Source organism: Phyllobates terribilis, unplaced genomic scaffold, assembly GCF_046119375.1.
Source record: "Phyllobates terribilis strain yellow unplaced genomic scaffold, ASM4611937v1 Scaffold_3__8_contigs__length_932513732, whole genome shotgun sequence".
NCBI lineage: Eukaryota > Metazoa > Chordata > Amphibia > Anura > Dendrobatidae > Phyllobates > Phyllobates terribilis.
This window is the reverse complement of record NW_027362763.1, coordinates 549,955,222-549,972,425: the sequence shown is the minus strand read 5'-3', so window position 1 is coordinate 549,972,425 and position 17,204 is coordinate 549,955,222. Positions and strand designations below refer to the sequence as shown.

At 46.3% G+C, this 17,204-nt stretch overlaps 1 protein-coding gene across 2 annotated transcripts in view; it reads right to left on the bottom strand.

The window, feature by feature from the left end:
• Positions 1-14,770, bottom strand: part of FUCA2 (alpha-L-fucosidase 2) — a 36,573-nt gene extending 21,803 nt beyond the window's left edge. For both annotated transcript variants that reach the window (XM_073671373.1, XM_073671374.1), the window contains exons 1-4: positions 14,469-14,770; positions 2,597-2,784; positions 811-1,150; positions 341-551 (exon numbers count right to left, since the gene is read on the bottom strand). In XM_073671373.1, the coding sequence (XP_073527474.1) occupies positions 341-551; positions 811-1,150; positions 2,597-2,784; positions 14,469-14,656 (927 nt within the window). In that variant the 5' untranslated portion in view covers positions 14,657-14,770. The remainder of the gene's footprint in view (positions 1-340; positions 552-810; positions 1,151-2,596; positions 2,785-14,468) is intronic.
• Between the last annotated feature and the right edge of the window lie 2,434 nt (positions 14,771-17,204).

The window sequence follows — 17,204 nt, the reverse complement described above, 5'->3', positions numbered from 1 at the left end:
AGGGTACGGTAGGGAATTTTAAAAACAATTAGAAAATAGTTTAGATTATGGCATAAAATAGACAGGGATTTAGATTAAATTTACTTTTGCCTTCAGATCACCCCTTTACGGTACATGTCCATTTTGTTGCAGTTTTGCCATATATTTAACCCTACGCATTGCAAATTCACACCATGGGTCAATTTACGCAATTTTTCCCAACGTGTAGATCAGAGTTTTAATATCTCATCTACTTGGCTGAAACTATAATATTCATGTATATACACTAAGTGTACATTTACCCATAATGTTTAAATGCCCGTCAATCATGTAAAAATTTTTAATTTAGTTTTAAACCTACCTGTACCAGTTCTTCAATTGTCAGTAATTCAGATATTAATGCATTCCTCCGATAACCCCAGGAGCGCTTGTCAATAGTCATACAGTTCTCCCATTTGTGAGGTAGTAGGTGGCCAGGGTTATAGCGGTCACTACATGTGTAAAAACCACCATGCTTGCATATACAGCCAGCTCCCCATCGGTCATTAGTAACTACGACATCTTTAACTGGGCTGAAATGAGTGAAGAATATAAGGATATGCATGAAACTTCAATATATTAACACAGCAATAAACAAAAGAAACTTCATAGTTAGCCAAAATACTGTCAATATAAAACTATTTCCTCGTATTTCAGCACCATTATTCGAGAATACACGACAACCTTTACATCGTTCTCAGTAACAATGGAGGTTCAAGCATTTGGACCAGCAATATATGTCTAACAAATTTCACAGAACTCTTTACAAGGACAATAAAAGGTTCAACTTGCCTTTCATTGTAGAGCCAAGCCAGAAAGTCAGTGCTGTTCCAGTAGGTACTTGGTGCCTCACCATCTCCATCAGACCAAACAATTTCTGGTTTATATTTTAATACAATTTCATATAATTCAGGCAAAGATTTACTATGTGGAAAAAAGCGTGTTTGAAAAGCATTCTGCTTATCAGTCAGAAAGAGAGGGTTGAACCACTCAAAAAGAGAGTGGTAAAGTCCAAAGTGCAAATCTGTATTCCGCCGGATGGCATCGGCCAGCTCACCAACAAGGTCACGCTTTGATCCCACATCCATGGAGTTCCAGTTCCAAGAGAATTTGGAGCCCCATAAGGTGTAACCTTTTAAAAAAAATACTGATTACTAAAATTTGTTACATATGGAGCGTGCTCTAATATGTTGTTGATTTATTACAGACTTCGAACATGGATTTCACTTTTTGTATCTGCAGTCATCAGCATCCCACACATGCACATTTTGCTGCACGTATTGGCTATATCAAAAAGTAGACTAATGAGATGGGATCAAACTACTGGTACAGAATGACTTGCTGAACTGCATACAGAAGCTCCACAATTGACTAGCCTTAAAGGAGTGGTCCAAAACTAAATTGTATTTTAATCCGCGGGGGTGGCGCTGGCCTATGCTCGCTCGTTCCTTACTTACAATGCGCACTGACAGTGCGCTCTGTTGCTGGCTCGTCACTTCTAATCAGAGCCGGCGAGAGAGTGCAATGTCACTGTATACTGAGAGGAACAGTGCAGTGCCAAAATTCTACTTAGCAGCCGTCAGAATTGACAACTAGCGCATGCCCAGTAGAACTGGGACTAGCCAGCCCCTGAAAAGGAGGTCACTGATGATACTATGTTTTAGGAATGGGGTAGAGGCTGCGGTAGTGATCACAGGTCTGCCTCCTGATGACGACTCATTTGAGCATCCCAGCATGCACTGACATTCTCAAACGAAGTGTCAAAAAGGAAGTTGTAGGGAACAAAATAAATCAAAATGAGTAATGAGGGAACTATAGTGCCTTTTTAATTGAAGTATATTAGAGAAAAAGATTAGACATTAATGATTTAGAATTACGTTTCGGACCATTCAATTAAAGGCTAAGAATGCATCTTAAAGAGAACCAGGTAGAAACTTTACCCCAAACCATGAATATGATTGTGTAGCCCTTTAGAATACAAAACAAGTTGCTTCATTTTTCATTTTAGTTACATTGGGGCATTAAAAAAAAGGGTTGAGAAGGTGAGCTTAGCTTTTAAGGATATATTTCGGTACTGCATAAATAAGTGTAACACTGTACAACATAACCTGCATGTGCTGCACATGTTTACCCTCCCCAAACCATGAAATGATTGTGTAGGCCTTTAGAATACAAAACAAAACAAAGAATACAAATTCCCTTTTGCAAACACTCGATTCAAAATGTCCTATTTTTTGTCTACATCTTCTATGTTGACCTGTGTATCTCCTTGGTAACAGACTACTACCATATATTGTGATTATGCAGCATACTCCCTTCCAGTTGTCCCTACCTCTTGCAAAGTTGCTTCATTTTTCATTTTAGTTACATTGGTGCAATAACAAAATGGGTTGAGAAGGTGAGCTTAGCCTTTAAGAATATATTTTGGTACTGCATAAACAAGTGTAGCACTGAACAACATACACTGCATATGCTGCACAAGTTTTGTTATGATATACTTGTAGTTTATAGTTTACATGAATGCATTGGAAACTGGCTACAAAATTTAAGCAAAATTAGCAAAACCTCCGATATTTACCTTCATGATGTTTCGAGGTGAGGACAACATACTTGGCTCCTGACTCTTTTAAAATGTTTGCCCATTGCAGTGGGTCATAGAACTCAGCAGTAAATTGAGGCCCAAAGTCTTCATAGCGGAAGCCAGGGGGGTAATTACTTGACATAAATTTGACATATGGCTCTAACTTGCGTCCTTGCCAATACCACCTAAAAATAAAGATTAAATGTAATATTTTTACTTTTTTTTTTTTAAAGTGTACTGATAGAAGCCTACCATCAGTTTAGAATTAGCTTTTAACACTAGATTATAATTATATACAAAATTAGAGGCGAGTCCTTTAAGTTTAGTATATGTAGAAAGGGAGTGTCCAGGTGTTTATTTTTTTGGTAGCTTATCCTTACTGTAGGTCATCGGTATCAGATCAGTAGAGGTCCGACCCTCAGGGACTAGCTGTTTTCAGGTTCAGTACTCTTTTCTGTATTATTTTTTCTACTGAGCACTTCTCAAAGTATCAATATCACAATATTCTTATAAAAAAATGTATCGATTTATTCTTGGATTGTCCATTAAAAAGAATCAGATTGCAGCAGGTACATACAATAGTTATAAAGTAATTGTCCATTTGTCCATAATTAGCTTAATTGTTGAGATTCACCCATCTTTCCTTGGATCCTGGCTGGTAAATCATGTCTTTGTCCAGCACGTGTTCAGGCCTACATGTCAGCTGCTTCTCAGCATGAAGATTCTTCTGTGTCTTGGGGGGTGGGCAGAGCAAGAGAGCCCCCCTTTCTGTACCATGGCTTTTATAGCCAGTCGTATGGCACACCTGTTCTACATATGGTAGTGAACCAAAAATACACACACAAATAGCGCATGTCAAGTAGACACGATGGCTGATGCAATCCTTGTGCAGTGTATAAAACTCAAAATTTGAGAATAAAATGAATATCCACTATTAATTATTTAACAAAGAAGTGGTACCCCAGAACTCTGTACGCTGTGTAGTGGCAGAGTACTGCAGCTCAGCTCTCACAAAAATGAACGTACCCAGGAATTTCAACTACTCGGTGTATGAAGCTGTGCTGTTCCAGCTCCATACATCGTTTAATCCTGGCTGCTGTGCAGGGCCGGCTCCAGGTTTTTGTGGGCCCCAGGCGAAAGAGTCTGTGGGCCCCTTTAACACATACCTTGATTCATGATGCACAGATACCGCAGAGAAATATATATATAGTATAATGCCAAAGATTTCATTTCTTACATTACATGAGGGATATCTATTGTAAATTCTACAATAGCTCAGAAACCGGCGAATCCTCAAAGCACACAGTGCAGACCGGACAGTATAGTCCTCCATACAGTATTATGGGCACCACATAGTCCTCTATACAGTATTATGGACCCCATATAATGCTCCATACAGAAAAATGGACCCCATAAAATGCTCCATGCAGAGTACTGGTTCCAATAAAATGCTCCATATAGAATACTGGCCCCCATAAAATGCTCTATACAGGTATACAGGATACTGGCCCCCATATAACGCTCCATACAGGATACTGGCCCCCATATAATGCTCCATACAGGATACTGGCCCACATATAATGCTCTATACAGTATACCGGCCCCACATAATGCCCCATGCAGACTGTGCCCCCCACATAATGCCCCATGCAGGCTGTCCTTCCCCCACATAATGCCCCATGCAGGCTGTCCCCCCCCCCTCATAATGCCCCATGCAGGCTGTGCCCCCCACATAATGCTCCATGCAGGCTGTCCATCCCCCCCATATGATGCCCCATGCAGGCTGTCCCCCCCCCCCATATAATGCCCCATGCAGGCTGTCCCCCCCCCACATAATGCCCCATGCAAGATGTCACCCCCCATATAATGCCCCATGTAGGATGTCACCCCCCCATATAATGCCCCATGCAGGATGTCACCCCCCCATGTAATGTCCCATGCAGGATGTCACCCCCCCATGTAATGCCCCATGTAGGATGTCACCCCCCCATATAATGCCCCATGCAGGATGTCACTCCCCCATATAATGCCCCATGCCGGCTGTGCCCCCCACATAATGCCCCATGCAGGCTGTTCCCCCCCACATAATGCCCAATGCAGGCTGTTTCCCCCCACATAATGCCCCATGCAAGATGTCACCCCCCCATATAATGCCCCATGCAGGATGTCACCCCCCCATATAATGCCCCATGTAGGATGTCACCCCCCCATGGAATGCCCCCATGCAGGATGTCACTCCCCCATATAATGTCCCATGCAGGATGTCACCCCCCTCCCATATAATGACCCCTGGCCCCATACATAAAGAGAAAAAATCAAATACTCACCTCACTTCTCCTCACCTGCTGCCGCTGTTCTGGACTCCTCTGCGCTATGACTGCTCAGGAGAGGGCGCAGTGGAAAGACGTCATTGCGCCCTCTGACCTGAGATGTCACAGTGTAGCAGCCGTGGAGGATACAGGACCTGCTGCGGAGGCACGGGGAAAGGTAAGTATTGTCCCGGCCAGGGCCCTGAGCAAGCAGGGGGGAGGGAAGGGGGGCGGGCGCTGGCACCGCTCTCCTCCGCTCACGAGTCCCTTAGCACGCCGGGGTGCCCGACGGCGATTGGGCCCCCTCGCCTGCTCAGGGCTCCGGCACTTGCCCGGGTGCGCTGGGTGCTGAAGCCGGGCCTGCTGCTGTGGAACCTGAAACAGCATATCAAGCCCCCACAGATCTGATGCTGTTGACCTATCCCAAGAATTGGCCATCAATATCAAACTCATGAACAACTCTAAGACGTGAAAGCGGATCTCATTTCTATGCTGAGAGTTCGTAAAGTTACAGGGACAATTTACTAAATTGGGTGTTTCATAGGTTCGTATTCAGTGGCGTAAAGCCAATGGAGGCAGGCCACGCGACTGCTATGGGGCCCGTGAGCTGGGGGGGCCCGGTAGCAGTCGCCCCCCTTCTGCAACCCCCACTCCGCTGTTTGATTGCCGCCACCGCCACTGTGTTCAGACATGGCCGTGCGATGTGCGGCTGTGTATTGCAGTAATGACGGGAGAGGCGACACTGCGCCTTTAATTGTGCTTGTGTCGCCCCTGCCGCGTCATTACTAGCAGACACGGCCGCACAGCGCACTGCGTGCGGCCATGTCTGAAAACAGTGTCGGCGGGCGGCGGCAATCAAACAGCGGAGCGGGGGGTGCAGGAGGGGGGCCCCGATGGAGGGGGGGCCCTGTTGAAGGGAGGCACCGAGGTGGTCCCTGTTGAAGAGAGGCCCTGTGGGGTCCCTGTTGAAGGGAGACCCTGTGGGGGTCCTTGATGAAAGGAGGCCCGGGGGGGGTCCTTGATGAAGGGAGACCCCGTGGAGGTCCTTGATGAAAGGAGGCCCTGTGGGGGGCCCTGATGAAGGGAGGCCCGGGGGGGGTCTTTGATGAAGGGAGGCCCGTGTGGGTCATTGATGAAGGGAGGCCCCGTGGGGGTCCTTGATGAAAGGAGGCCCTGTGGGGGGCCCTGATGAAGGGAGGCCCGGGGGGGGGTCTTTGATGAAGGGAGGCCCCGTGGGGGTCCTTGATGAACGGAGGCCCCGTGGGGGTCCTTGATAAAGGGAGGCCCCGTGGGGGGCCCTGTTCAAGGGAGATCCCGTGGGGGGCCTTGATGAAGGGACGCCTCGAAGGGGGGCCCTGATGAAGTGCCGGCAATTAAGCAGCGCCGGGGGAGCAGAGGGTGCAGGAGGGGGGCCCCGATTAAGTGCCGGCAATCAAACACCGCCGGAGGTCATCCCTGTGGACATGCTGGGGGAGCGGTCTGGGCCCCGACGGCGAGAGGGCCCCTATGATGGTCCAGAGCCTGTGATGGCCATCAGACATGCCGGCGGCCCTGCACAGCTGGACCGGACACAGGACAAGGGGCAGGGAAGTGAGGCTTGCCACCAGATTCCCCAGTCCCCATATTAAATATATTTGTAATGTGTATTGTGTGTATGTCAGTGTGTATGACTGTGTATATATATATTTGTCTGTTTTATGTGTTTTTAAGAATGTGTTCAAATATGTACGTATCTGTGTATGTGCTTGTCAGCATATGTATGTGTGCATATCTGTGTACCATCTGCATGTCTGCATACCGTGTGCATGCATGTCAGCGTACTGTGTGGGTGCGTGCATGTCAGCGTACTGTGTGTGTGCGTGCATGTCAGCGTACTATGTCTGCGTACTGTGTGTGCATGTGTGCGTACTGTGTGTGTGCAAGCATGTCTGCGTACTGTGTGTGAGCGCGTTCATGTCTGCGTACTGTGTGCGTGCGCGTTCATGTCTGCGTACTGTGTGCGCGTTCATGTCTGCGTACTGTGTGTGTGAGCATGTCTGCGTACTGTGTGTGTGCGAGCATGTCTGCGTACTGTGAGTGCGACCATGTCTGCGTACTGTGTGTGCGCGAGCATGTCAACGTACTGTGTGTGTACGAGCATGTCTGCGTACTGTGTGTGTGCGAGCATGTCAGCGTACTGTGTGTGTGCGTGCATGTCTGCGTACTGTGTGTGCGAGCATGTCAGCGTACTGTGTGTGTGCGTGCATGTCAGCGTACTGTGTGTGTGCGTGCATGTCAGCGTACTGTGTGTGTGCGTGCATGTCAGCGTACTGTGTGTGCGTGCAAGTCAGCGTACTGTGTGTGCATGTGTGCTTACTGTGTGTGTGCAAGCATGTATGCCTACTGTGTGTACGAGCATGTCTGCGTACTGTGTGTGAGCGCGTTCATGTCTGCGTACTGTGTGTGCGCGCGTTCATGTCTGCGTACTGTGTGTGTGAGCATGTCTGCGTACTGTGTGTGTGCGAGCATGTCTGCGTACTGTGTGTGCGCGAGCATGTCAACGTACTGTGTGTACGAGCATGTCTGCATACTGTGTGTGTGCGAGCATGTCTGCATACTGTGTGTGTGCATGTCTGTGTGCTGTGTGCGTGTACGTGCATGTCTGCATATGTGAAGGATGAGGGGGCAGCCTTTGCCCTGTGTTGTATACCTACATTTCTCCGCTGTATCTGTGCATCATGAATGCTGTATGTATTAAAGGGGCCACTGACACTCTTTCGCCTGGAGCCGGCCCTGGTTGAAAGCAATGATGGAGGAGGGATAGTCATATGACACTCCATCTCCCATCATTACTCCTCTGCTTCTGACGCAGTGGGGTGATGACGCTCCACGCTGTGTCAGACAGTAGAGCTGGCAGCTGCTGAGGTGATGACAGAGACGCGCTGCAGAGACTGAAGCAGCGGGGAACGAGGAGCGGTAAGTATGTATTTATTTATTTTATTTTTGTAAATCAGTGAGTACTGATAATACTGGAGGACTGGGGCTGCATTTTACCCTATGGTGGGGGCTGCCTTTTACCCTATGGGGGGCTGCATTATACTGCATACAGAACCATGGGGAGTTCATTATACTGTGTGGAGGACCATGGGGAGTTCATTATACTGTGTACAGGACCATGGGGAGCGCATTATACTGTGTGGAGGACCATAGGGAGCGCATTATACTGTGTGCAGGACCATGGGGAGCGCATTATACTGTGTGCAGGACCATGGGGAGCGCATTATACTGTGTGGAGGACCATGGGGAGCGCATTATACTGTGTGGAGGACCATGGGGGTATCATACTGTGTTAAGGGGGACGACGACACTTGTTTGCATCACATTTTATGGGGCAATGAAAGAGGAATCTAGGACTTCAGCAAGGAAGAAAATTGCTATGTAAAGGCTGGAAAGTTGTGAGATCTGCTCTTCTGTGCCCCCAACAATTATTTTCATTTTTTTTTTTTGGGGGGGGGGGGGGCAATTAGAACTTCTGCTATGGGGCCCCATGATTCCTATGTACGCCCCTGCTCGTATTAAATAGGGGCTTGCAAGCAGGGCTGGTTTTAGACAAACTGAGGCCCTGGGCAAAAGTTAAAGGTGTGGTCCTAAATGCTAACATATTGCATCATCACACTCAAATATTTAGGTTGCATTTACATGCAACTGTTTAACAGCCTGAACTCTGCTCAATTGACAATATTCAAGTTGTTCAGCGTTATTTAATGGCCCCTTTACACAGGCTGACGAAGAATGATGGGCACAGAACAATCACTAATAAAATCTGTCCCCATACATATCATGTTATCAGTAGCACATCTGCACTTGACATTCTCCTAATACTCTTCTGGATCATCCAAATGCTCTCTAGCAAACTTCAGATGGGCCCAGATATGTAATGGCTTAAGCAGGGGGACACGTCTGGCACTGCAGGATCTGAGTCCCTGGCGGTGTAGTGTGTTACAGATGGTAGCCTGTGTAACGTTGGTCCCAGCTCTCTGCAGGTCATTTCCTGGGTCCCCCCGTGTGGTTCTGGGATTTTTGCTCACCGTTCTTGAGATCATTTTGACCCCACGGGGTGAGATCTTGTGTGGAGCCCCAGATCGAGGAAGATTATCAGTGGTCTTGTATGCCTTCCATTTTCTAATTATTGCTCCCACAGTTGATTTCTTCACACCAAGCTGCTTGACTATTGCAGATTCAGTCTTCCCAGCCTAGTGCAGGGCTACAATTTTGTTTCTGGTGTCCTTCGACAGCTCTTTGGTCTTCACCATAGTGGAGTTTGGAGTGTGACTGTTTGAGGTTGCGGACAGGTGTCTTTTATACTGATAACAAGTTCAAACAGGTGCCAGTACTACAGGCAATGAGTGGAGGATAGAGGAGCCTCTTAACCCCTTTACGACATAGGGCGTATTAATACGTCCTATGTCATCACCCCAGGTTCAGTGAGGGCTCCGGCGGTGAGCCCGCACTGAACTGAGCATATGTCAGCTGATTATTACAGCTGACATGTGCCCGCAACAGCCGCGGGTGGAATCGCGATCCACCCGCGGCTGTTAACATGTTAAATGCCGCTGTCAATCTCCGACAGCGGCATTTAACGCACGCTTCCGGGAAGCGCGTCCTAAGCCACGCCCATCGGCGACCCCGTCATGTGATCGTGGGTCACCGATGGGCGTGCATGACAACCCAGGGTCTGCAGCAGACGCCTGTGGTTGTCATGAGCTGGTTGCTATGAGCGCCACCTAGTGGTCGGCGCTCATAGCACAGGACCATTTCTGCTGCATACAGGGGATCCGCTGATCCCCTGCATGTAGCAGAGGCGATCGGACAGTTGCTGCTTCTAGTCTCCTATGGAGACTATAGAAGCATGCAAAAAGTGAAAAAAAACTGTTTTAAAAAATATAAAAAAAATATAAAAGTTTAAATCACCCCCCTTTCGCCCCATTCAAAATAAAATAATTAAAAAAAAACCTCACATACACATATTTGGTATCACCGTGTTCAGAATCGCCCGATCTATCAATATAAAAAAAGAATTAATCCGATCGGTAAACGGCGTAACGAGAAAAAAATTCTAAATGCCAGAATTACATTTTTTGGTCGCCGCAAAATTGCAATAAAATGCAATAACGGGCGATCAAAACATCAGATCTACCCCAAAATGGCATCAATAAAACTTCAGCTCGGTGCACAAAAAATAAGCCCTGACCTGGCCCCAGATCCCAAAAATTGGAGACGCCACGGGTCTCGGAAAATGGCACCATTTTTTTTTTTTTAACAAACTTTGGAATTTTTTTTCACCACTTAAATAAAAAAGAACCTGTACATGTTTGGTGTCTACCAACTCGTAATGACCTGGAGAATAATAATGGCAGGTCAGTTTTAGCATTCAGTGAACGTGGTAAAAAAAAAAAACCATCTGTGGTATTGCACTTTTTTTGCAATTTTACCGCGCTTGGAATTTTTTTCCTGTTTTCCCGTACACGATATGGTAAAACTAGTAATGGAGTTGAAAAGTACAACTCGTCCCGCAAAAAATAAGCCCTCACACGGCCATATTGACCAAAAAATAAAAACGCTATGGCTCTGGGAACAAGGGGAGCAAAAAACGAAATCGCAAAAACGGAAAATGGCCCGGGGGTGAAAGGGTTAAAGAAGTTACAGGTCTGTGAGAGACAGAAATCTTGCTTGTTTGTAATTGAACAAATACTTATTTTCCACCAAAATTTGAAAAAAAAATTATTTCCAAATCCGACAATGTGATTTTCAGGATTTGTTTTCTCATTTTGTCTCTCATAGTTGAGGTCTACCTATGATGTCAATTACTGGCCTCTCATCTTTTTAAGTGGGAGAACTTGCACAATTGGTGGCTGACTAAATACTTTTTTTCCCCACTGTACATGCACACACATGTATGTATATATACAGTGGTGGCCAAAAGTATTGGCACCCCTGCAATTCTGTCAGATAATACTCAGTTTCTTCCTGAAAATGATTGCAATCACAAATTATTTGGTATTATTATCTTCATTTAATTTGTCTTCAATGAAAAAACACAAAAAGAATTGTCCTAAAGCCAAATTGGATATAATTCCACACCAAACCTAAAAAAGGGGGTGGACAAAAGTATTGGCACTGTTTGAAAAATCATGTGATGCTTCTCTAATTCGTGTAATTAACAGCACCTGTAACTTACCTGTGGCACCTAACAGGTGTTGGCAATAACTAAATCACACTTGCAGCCAGTTAACATGGATTAAAGTTGACTCAACCTCTGTCCTGTGTCCCTGTGTGTACCACATTGAGCATGGAGAAAAGAAAGAAGACCAAAGAACTGTCTGAGGACTTGAGAAACCAAATTGTGAGGAAGCATGAGCAATCTCAAGGCTACAAGTCCATCTCCAAAGACCTGAATGTTCCTGTGTCTTCTGCGCGCAGTGTCATCAAGAAGTTTAAAGCCCATGGCACTGTGGCTAACCTCCCTAGATGTGGACGGAAAAGAAAAATTGACGACAGAGTTCAACGCAAGATTGTGCGAATGGTGGATAAAGAACCTCGACTAACATCCAAACAAGTTCAAGCTGCCCTGCAGTCCGAGGGTACAACAGTGTCAACCCGTACTATCCGTCGGTGTCTGAATGAAAAGGGACTGCATGGTAGGATACCCAGGAAGACCCCACTTCTTACCCCGAGACATAAAAAAGCCAGGCTGGAGTTTGCCAAAACTTACCTGAGAAAGCCTAAAATGTTTTGGAAGAATGTTCTCTGGTCAGATGAGACAAAAGTAGAGTTTTTTGGGAAAAAGCATCAACATAGAGTGTACAGGAAAAAAAGAGGCATTCAAAGAAAAGAACACGGTCCCTACAGTCAAACATGGCGGAGGTTCCCTGATGTTTTGGGGTTGCTTTGCTGCCTCTGGCACTGGACTGCTTGACCGTGTGCATGGCATTATGAAGTCTGAAGACTACCAACAAATTTTGCAGCATAATGTAGGGCCCAGTGTGAGAAAGCTGGGTCTCCCTCAGAGGTCATGGGTCTTCCAGCAGGACAATGACCCAAAACACACTTCCAAAAGCACTATAAAATGGTTTGAGAGAAAGCACTGGAGACTTCTAAGGTGGCCAGCAATGAGTCCAGACCTGAATCCCATAGAACACCTGTGGAGAGATCTCAAAATGGCAGTTTGAAGAAGGCACCCTTCAAATATCAGGGATCTGGAGCAGTTTGCCAAAGAAGAATGGTCTACAATTCCAGCAGAGCATTGTAAGAAACTCATTGATGGTTACTGGAAGTGGATGTTTGCAGTTATTTTGGCTAAAGGTTGTGCAACCAAGTATTAGGTTGAGGGTGCCAATACTTTTGTCTGGCCCATTTTTGGAGTTTTGTGTGAAATGATCAATGATTTGATTTTTCCTTCATTCTCTTTTGTGTTTTTTCCTTGCAAGCAAATTAAATGAAGATAATAATGCAAAAGAATTTGTGATTGCAATCATTTTCAGGAAGAAACTGAGTATTATCTGACAGAATTGCAGGGGTGCCAATACTTTTGGCCAGCACTGTATATATATATATATATATATATATATATATATATATATATATATATATATATACACACACACATATATATTGTAGTACTCACCAGTCTGTCCCGTCTTCTTTGGTTCTTCTGGACTCCCGCAGGGTACAGGCTACATTATAAATGTAGTTTCTGCTGTGAACTATGAGGGCAAGGGAGTGGGGGCCCTTGACAATTGCCCTGTTTGCCACCCACCAACCTGCTTAAAGATGACCTGTCATCCTGGTCTTATTTTATTCCAGCTGCCAAAGTAAACCCTTTTTTTTTAGTTTTTGTTTCTTAACAAATCCACCACGCAGTTCCAGAGATATGTTCCTATTTAGTGATATTTTTACAGTCTTTACAAGGGGACGTGAATTACAGGATTCTTTAGGGAATTTCTTTAGGCTGCTCTGCTTTATTACCCTGTGAGCCACAGCCCTTTGCTAAATACCTTAAAAATTAGCACTAAATAAAAAGGCCCATAGCTGTGGAACCATATTTATTTATTTTACTCACTTAGCACTTTACATACACTATTAGCATTAACCATATAACAAATTTATACCAAAAATAAAATTGGAATGCTTAGGGGAGCAGCAGGAACAAAATAAGAGCAAAAGTTGGCAATTTTTGACGAGGTGACAGGTTATTTTTAATTAAGAGGCACAAGTTCACCACTTATAAACATGGCCTTAGGAATCTAACTGTAGACAAGTGTATTACTGATCGTGTTCAGTAACAGCCACCAGTGTTCAGACAGCAACTCAGGACTGCTAGAGCAAAAACAGTAATTAGTTATACATCTATAAAATTTCTAATAACTTTTATAGTTGCTTTTGAGGATAAAACAGAGCACCCTAGGGCATTATGTACATGGTCGCAGAGCCTAGCAAAGAGTCATATGGCATCTGTGTGGTGCCAAAACTGGTCATGTCAGGTCCCATTTGAATTGAGCTGTTATCCTATGGTAACAATGCTTCTAGCAGAGAAAGTCTTAGTTGCCTCTATTGCTTATGCAGACAAATGTTTTGGGGTGTTTGAATCTCATCAGTGCAAAGGAAGACAACTGTTTTGTCTGTCAATCACAAATATTGTTGCATATTGACAACTCCATTAACCAGATAACACCCATGCCCTGTAAATTTATGGCACTTGGTCCTTGGCTTTAACCCGGCACCGGTAAATTTATGGAGCAGGTTAGAAGTAAATGCAATCGAACAGGAGCAGGTCCGCTCCTCTGCTGTCTGACACAGCCGAGGAACTTGGGGAGAAGACAGAAGCGGTTTTTCACTGCTTCTGTCTTTTCTTTTGCCGGTAACAAAGTGGTCAGTATTGTTTTTCACACATCAGTTTCCATTTTTTCAATCACACAAAAAAGTGAATTTCACTTAAATGAGAGATAAACTGCAATATTCGGTAGCAGCCACTGTCCCATGTAGGGGTCCATAAGTGTTCCGTCATATACATCGCTTATACGAAACAGAGTTCAGCTGATTGGTGGGGCTGCCGGGTGTTAAACCCCCACTGATCTGATATTGATGAGCTAGCCCATGGACAGGGCATGAATTGTTCAGTCCTGGACAATCCCTTTAAGCACTGTTTATATTGATCCAGACGATAGCACTCTATCCATAGCCCCGTAATATTGAACAGTGGGGACTGGATGACGCACCAGTATACAGGGGCTGGAGAGGAATGGGGACTCGTCTCCCCAATATATGTATACTGCCCAGTCCGCAGGAAGAATTTTCAAGCCATGTAAATAGGGACTTATTTTTTTAATGAATAACCCCAAGAGCAAGGTTTACACAATTATATCTGGGCTCAGGTCTGTCTCCAGAAATATGACTGACCTGCATATAATTGGGTTTATTACTGATCCCACCTATTCCACTTAGTAAAGCCTCCATAGTGGCTGCTGCCCTCTATGCCCCAGATGTTTCCATGTTGCCCCAGCACCCTTCATTCCCCGGCTCACCAGAACCACTCGCTGCCGAAGCTGGGGACGGAGAATACTCCCCAGTGTATGAAGATACCGAATTTCACCTCATCAAACCAGTCAGGAATCGGCCTGGCGTCCAGAGACTCCCAGGTGGGCTCATAGGTGACACGAGCAGCCCCCAGCTGAGCGGGGACGAGAAGCAGAGCGGCCAGCAGAAGGAGCATGTCCAACGTCTGCAGACCCTCAGCGTAGAGCAGCTTCTTCCTGTCTCCTGGACGCCCTGTCACATGACCTCCGACTGTGACATGAGGAAACTCCTGCTACACAATGTGAGGAATCTGTGCAGGCTGCCTGAGTTACCTCACACGATGTAATGGCTCTGTGCAGGCTGCCTGAGTTACCTCACACGATGTAATGGCTTTGTGCAGGCTGCCTGAGTTACCTCACAACACGATGTAATGGTTCTGTGCAGGCTGCCTGAGTTACCTCACACGATGTAATGGCTCTGTGCAGGCAGAAAGAAAACTGACACGGCATTGTGAAGGACAAGTGCAGCCTCATATCTCCTCATACTGGGAACTACTGTCTTCATAAATGAATGTGGAAATAGATGGCAGCAGGCTAGTAAAGTATCTGCTTGTGACTGCCATACACCACTTAAGTAATGCTGTTAAACAGCCATGCACATTACATAACTCGGGCTATGTGCACACCACCGCTTAAGGCCACGTTCACACATTCAGTATTTGGTGAGTTTTTTACCTCAGTATTTGGAAGCCAAAACCAGCAGTGGGTGATAAATACAGAAGTGGTGACGTGTTTCTATTATACTTTTCCTCTGATTGTTCCACTCATGATTTTGGCTTACATATACTGAGGTAAAATACTGAACTCGGGTGAACCCGACGAGTATTTCAAGCATTAAACGCTTGAGGAAACACTGAAATTTTTTTGCTGAAACGTCTTTTTGTTGTTTTCTCAGTAGTTTTTAGCAAAATGCTCCAAAAACCGTCTGGGCCTCTTTTCATTATTCCTATTGACCTGTAAAGCACGGAGCATCTTCTGAGTGAAAGATGCCAAAATGGACATATTACTTTTTTTTTTTAACCTCTTGGCGTTTTTAGAAGCTTTAAGTGGTTAGAAGACGTTGAAAAGCCTAAACATATGCATCGCAAGTCATTTTTACATAGACTTGCTCATGTCTTATTTTTTGACCGGCTTTTTGATGGTTTTACAGGTGGTTTCCACCACAAAATCTGCCAGAAAAAGACGTAGTGTGCACATAGCCATACACAGCAGAAGTACCAGCACTAGACAATATTGAAATAACATTGCTAGACAATCCTCAAATGATAACGCCCTACACCATACATCAGCGCCGGCCATGGAGGGGAAGAGAGAGGTGAGAAAACTGGGCAATTGTCCAGAGCCTCCTCCCCAAAAAGGCCCCCAGCAGTAGCGTAGCTGTTGGACCCACTCACACGGTGAGGCCCACAATGACTGCAATTTATAACTGTATCAGAGCAAAGCATTCTGATGCAGTTAGACTCGACGGTAGAGCATGGCGCTGTGGTGCTCTGTCACTCTTCTGTAGTGTGCAGGCTACATTAGGCCTGCGGCCAGCAAAAGCACTCACAAGATTTCAGCTTCCCGGCACAGATGTCATGATGATATCACCGTGATGCTTCTCCCATGCTTGGACGCTAACTGTGTCAGTGGGCTTGCCAGGGTTAGGTGAGTATATAGTGGGCTATTTTTATTTTGCGACTCAGCACTTCAGAGGAGCATTATTCTGTGTGATGGCGACTACTGTGGGACCATCGTACTGTGCTTGGGGTCAGGGCTGCCATCTGGGCATTACTGTCCTTACTGCTGTGTGGGGTCCGTTGAGAAGAAGCAAAGAGTTGGACCCAGACTCAGTCCGTGCCCCCTCTCTTTTGCTTCTCTTCACCGGGCCCCAGGGTATAATAATGCATTGTGTGCTGGCGCAGGGAGCTTTCTTGGAGCTCCATGGCCATCAAAATAGAACGGAGCTGCAGGGGATCGCACGAGAGGTAAGTATGAAAAACGTTTTTTTCCCCTCACCCATGACAGCACACCTTGAGAGAGGGATCCGCCCCTTCAAGGACAGGAAACAGTCTGAAATAAAGGGCGGTACCTCTCCCTCGATTCAGTTGGTTTCCTGTCCTTGATGGGAACCTGTCTGAAGAAAGGTGTCCATACTTACCTGGGCCTGTTCCAGTGTGGAAGAGCGGGCACCAGCCGGTGCACCGGGTTCCAGAAGCGCCGTCCGCGGTTCCCTGGAGCCGTGTCCGAGCGTGCGCAGGCGGTGAGGAGGGCTCCAGCTCCCCGCAGACCGCTGCACTGTCCTCTCCCTGCCGCAGGCTCCTGACTGGTCGCACGCCGGGAGCAGCGTCTTCCGGGTGTGACGCGCCTGACGGCGCGGTGCACGCTGGGAGAGGCTTGCCCGATGATGTCGGAGGGTGGCACCCGAATCCAAGATGGCGGCGCCCTGTAAGCACTTGCCGGCCGGCTTTTTTCAAACATAGGCCGGTGGGTGCCAGGAGGGGGGAGGACACAAGAACCGGAGGAGGTTCCAGATGTGCCCTATTTAAGGTGGAGGGGTTGTCCTGGTCAAACGCTGCCTATACTCTTGTGGTGTAGCAGCTATGGCAGACCAGGACAGCCAAGAGCAGCAACAGCTGACCCCTCCATCTCATCAACGCCAGCAGAAGAAGCAGTCGGACACCTCTCACACGGACGACCGCTCCA